The sequence below is a fragment of the Urocitellus parryii genome, chromosome 1 (genome assembly GCF_045843805.1).
Source record: "Urocitellus parryii isolate mUroPar1 chromosome 1, mUroPar1.hap1, whole genome shotgun sequence".
NCBI lineage: Eukaryota > Metazoa > Chordata > Mammalia > Rodentia > Sciuridae > Urocitellus > Urocitellus parryii.
The window spans coordinates 60,701,935-60,704,684 of record NC_135531.1 but is presented as its reverse complement, the minus strand read 5'-3'; the positions used below and the strand labels follow the sequence as shown (position 1 = coordinate 60,704,684).

Below are 2,750 nucleotides of genomic sequence, written 5' to 3'. Positions count from 1 at the left end.
GTTTTGTGGAAGAAAAGCAAAATCTCAGAGAGGTTTTTTATTCTGTTCTAAGTCATGGAATTTATAAGTCATGGAGGAGGGGGCTGGAACCAGAATCTGATTCTCTGAACTACCCACACTGTTGGTGAATTGGAGTTAGTCTGTTTCTCTCTCTTGTCTTCATTATTGCTGCACAGATTCCATCAAAGAATCGTGGGGGAGGGCACCATTTCTCTTTCTTTTATGTACTGTTTGCCTCTTCTGCCACACAGAGTGCCTAGTCAGGTGCCCAGCCAACATGCCTGTCTGGAGCAACACCTGCTTCTTGCTGCCACACTGAGGGTCAGGTGAGAGGCAAGGCAAGGCTGACAAGGTGGATTGTTCAGCTTCCACCAGTGCTAGGTGACTAGGTGACCAGAAGGGACTCTCCTTCCTGCGCATTGCCCGAAGGCTTTTTCTATTACTTGGGTCCCTTCCGCTCTCCATCCTTTACCCCTTACCCCTTAGCGGCAGCTCAGTCCCCCTGGGGAGCGTTCCTTGCCACGGAGCAGACAGGGTTTGGGGGCACGGGGTCTTGTTCTCTGCTCTAGCCCATCTGAGCACAGAGCCTCGTTCCCGGGTGCCTGGAGCTCGGCGGGCATTGACGTCAAGCGGTGGCGGAGCGCTGCCGACAGACGGTTGACCCGGGTCCTCCTCCACACCCCCTTCCTTCCTCGCCCCCTCCCTTTCCCCTGCACCCGGGCTCTGGCTCGCTATAAAAGGCGGGAGCGCGGGGTGCCCCAGCAGCGGAGAGTTTCAGCACCATGGAGAGCCCCCGCCTGCGGCTGCTGTCCCTCCTGGGCGCCGCCCTGCTACTGATGCTACCTCTGCTGGGCGCCCGTGCCCAGGAGGACGCTGAGCTCCAGCCCCGAGCCCTGGACATCTACTCCGCCGTGGAGGATGCCTCCCACGAGAAGGAGCTGGTCAGTATTCCCCTCGCCCCGGACCCCCTCGGGCTGCCGCGCTGTCCCTTCTTTTGCACGCATCCCTCCTCTTCGGACCTCTCAGTCCCATTCCCAGAGCCAGAGCGCCGAGATCTGGGCGCAAAGCCCGGGCGCCCTCTGCCATCCGAACACCGTCTGGAGCTCACAGGCTGTAGGCAATCTGTTGAGCGAACCCCTCTTTGTCTCTTAGAGCAACGCGAGCCTCGGAGGCTCCGGGACCTGAGGTCAGTACCCAAGACAGCGCCCACTCAGCTCCCGCCCCAGGACATCCTTTTGTCCCTAGAGTCCCAACCCACAGAGTATGCGTGGGTCCCGGGCTCCTTGTAACTAGGGCTGAAAGTGAGCACCTGGGCTGGGCTCACAGCCAAGGCGACAACTTTGGGCTCTGGGGCGGTGTGTTGCAGATTGAAGCGCTGCAGGAAGTCTTGAAGAAGCTGAAGAGTAAACGTATTCCCATCTATGAGAAGAAGTACGGGCAAGTCCCTATGGTAAGGCTCTGGGGTCACCCCTCCCCATGTTTTTCCAAGAGAAAACACAGGGCCTTGAATCTTAATCACAACTTCATGGGAGGATGTGGCCGAATAACACTGGTAATGGGTGTGCATTATTCTGTGAGGTCCCCTTTGCTTTCACCACCAGTCCTTGTCCTTTGTTCTTTAAGGGCAAAGGTAGGCTATTACAGAAAGGGAACAGCGTTGGCAGGAACCAGTCCTAGAATCTGTGTCGGAAGGAGTATTAACTGAAGATGAATTCTTCACCTAGAGAAGAATTCCCTGAGTTGGAAGAGACCTTGAATCTACTCAGTTCCTGCTACCCTAATTTCTTCCTGTCTTCCAGAGCACAAGCAGTTTTTTCTTTTAAAATTTAAGTTCTGGGGTCAAACACTCAAGCTGTCATCTTCAGTGGATAGCTCAGGGTAACCCCACCCACCTACTATCTTCCTTCTTGGGATAAGGAAATGGGGGGGGGGGAGGAATAAAGGTTGTGAGAAAGTACAGGTTTATTGTTTATTCCTCAGAAAAGAAAATGGTCTGATTGTTTCTTCCTCTGAATAAACAAGAAAAAGGGCCAGGAAATGGGATCCCTTGGAAAGGTGGAAGAAGATAGGAAGGGACCAATCATTTAAACTTCTTTAAAAGAAATTTCCTCTCATTGAAATTCTAAGAACAAGTTTCCCTGTGTTTCAGGCCTGACTATACTTAAACCTCTGGCGATGGAGATGGGGTTCAGTCAGTCCTCTCTAGAGGCAGAAATTGCGTTGACTGGGAGACTTGCTGGTTGGGTCCCACATGCACTTGCCTGTTGGGACCCCAATGACCACATCTGTGTTGTTTGCAGTGTGACGCTGGAGAGCAGTGTGCAGTTCGAAAAGGAGCCAGGATCGGGAAGCTGTGTGACTGTCCCCGAGGAACCTCCTGCAATTCCTTCCTCTTGAAGTGCTTATGAAGGAGTGTCCATCCTTCACCATATGTCTCCTTTCCCCCTGTCCCCAAGAGGATCATGCCTTCATCCCTGGAGTTTGGCTTTAGCAAAAATAAAGTTTGCATTCCCCTCTGAGGGTGAAGGGGCTCTTTTCCTGCTGTTCCAAAATAAAAGAACACATTTGATGTTACTGTGTGAAGGATAATGCCTTGTATGGTGTTGACATGTGTGCAAAGTATTCTTCTCTCATTTTTTTTTTTTTTGGTCTGACAAACTCTTGTGTACCTTTGTGTAAAGAAGAGGAACTTTGCTTTAAAAATTGTATTTTTGTAAGTGGCATGGCAGAATGAAAATTAGATCTAGTTA

At 51.7% G+C, this 2,750-nt stretch overlaps 1 protein-coding gene across 1 annotated transcript; it reads left to right on the top strand.

Annotated features, from left to right (window-relative positions):
- Nucleotides 1–782: 782 nt before the first annotated feature.
- Nucleotides 783–2,408, top strand: Cartpt (CART prepropeptide). Its single transcript, XM_026393285.2, has 3 exons — nt 783–941; nt 1,367–1,450; nt 2,301–2,408. The coding sequence occupies exons 1-3, from the start codon at nt 783–785 to the stop codon at nt 2,406–2,408; spliced, it is 351 nt and encodes a 116-aa protein (XP_026249070.1).
- The last annotated feature ends 342 nt before the right edge of the window (nt 2,409–2,750 follow it).

Bases quoted from the DNA above. Each gene is read 5' to 3' on its own strand.
- Cartpt (XM_026393285.2), top strand. From the start codon at position 783: ATGGAGAGCCCCCGCCTGCGGCTGCTGTCCCTCCTGGGCGCCGCCCTG. The intron at 942-1,366 runs GTCAGTATTCCC...GGTGTGTTGCAG, and splicing joins CCTCCCACGAGAAGGAGCTG to ATTGAAGCGCTGCAGGAAGT. The intron at 1,451-2,300 runs GTAAGGCTCTGG...TGTTGTTTGCAG, and splicing joins AGTACGGGCAAGTCCCTATG to TGTGACGCTGGAGAGCAGTG.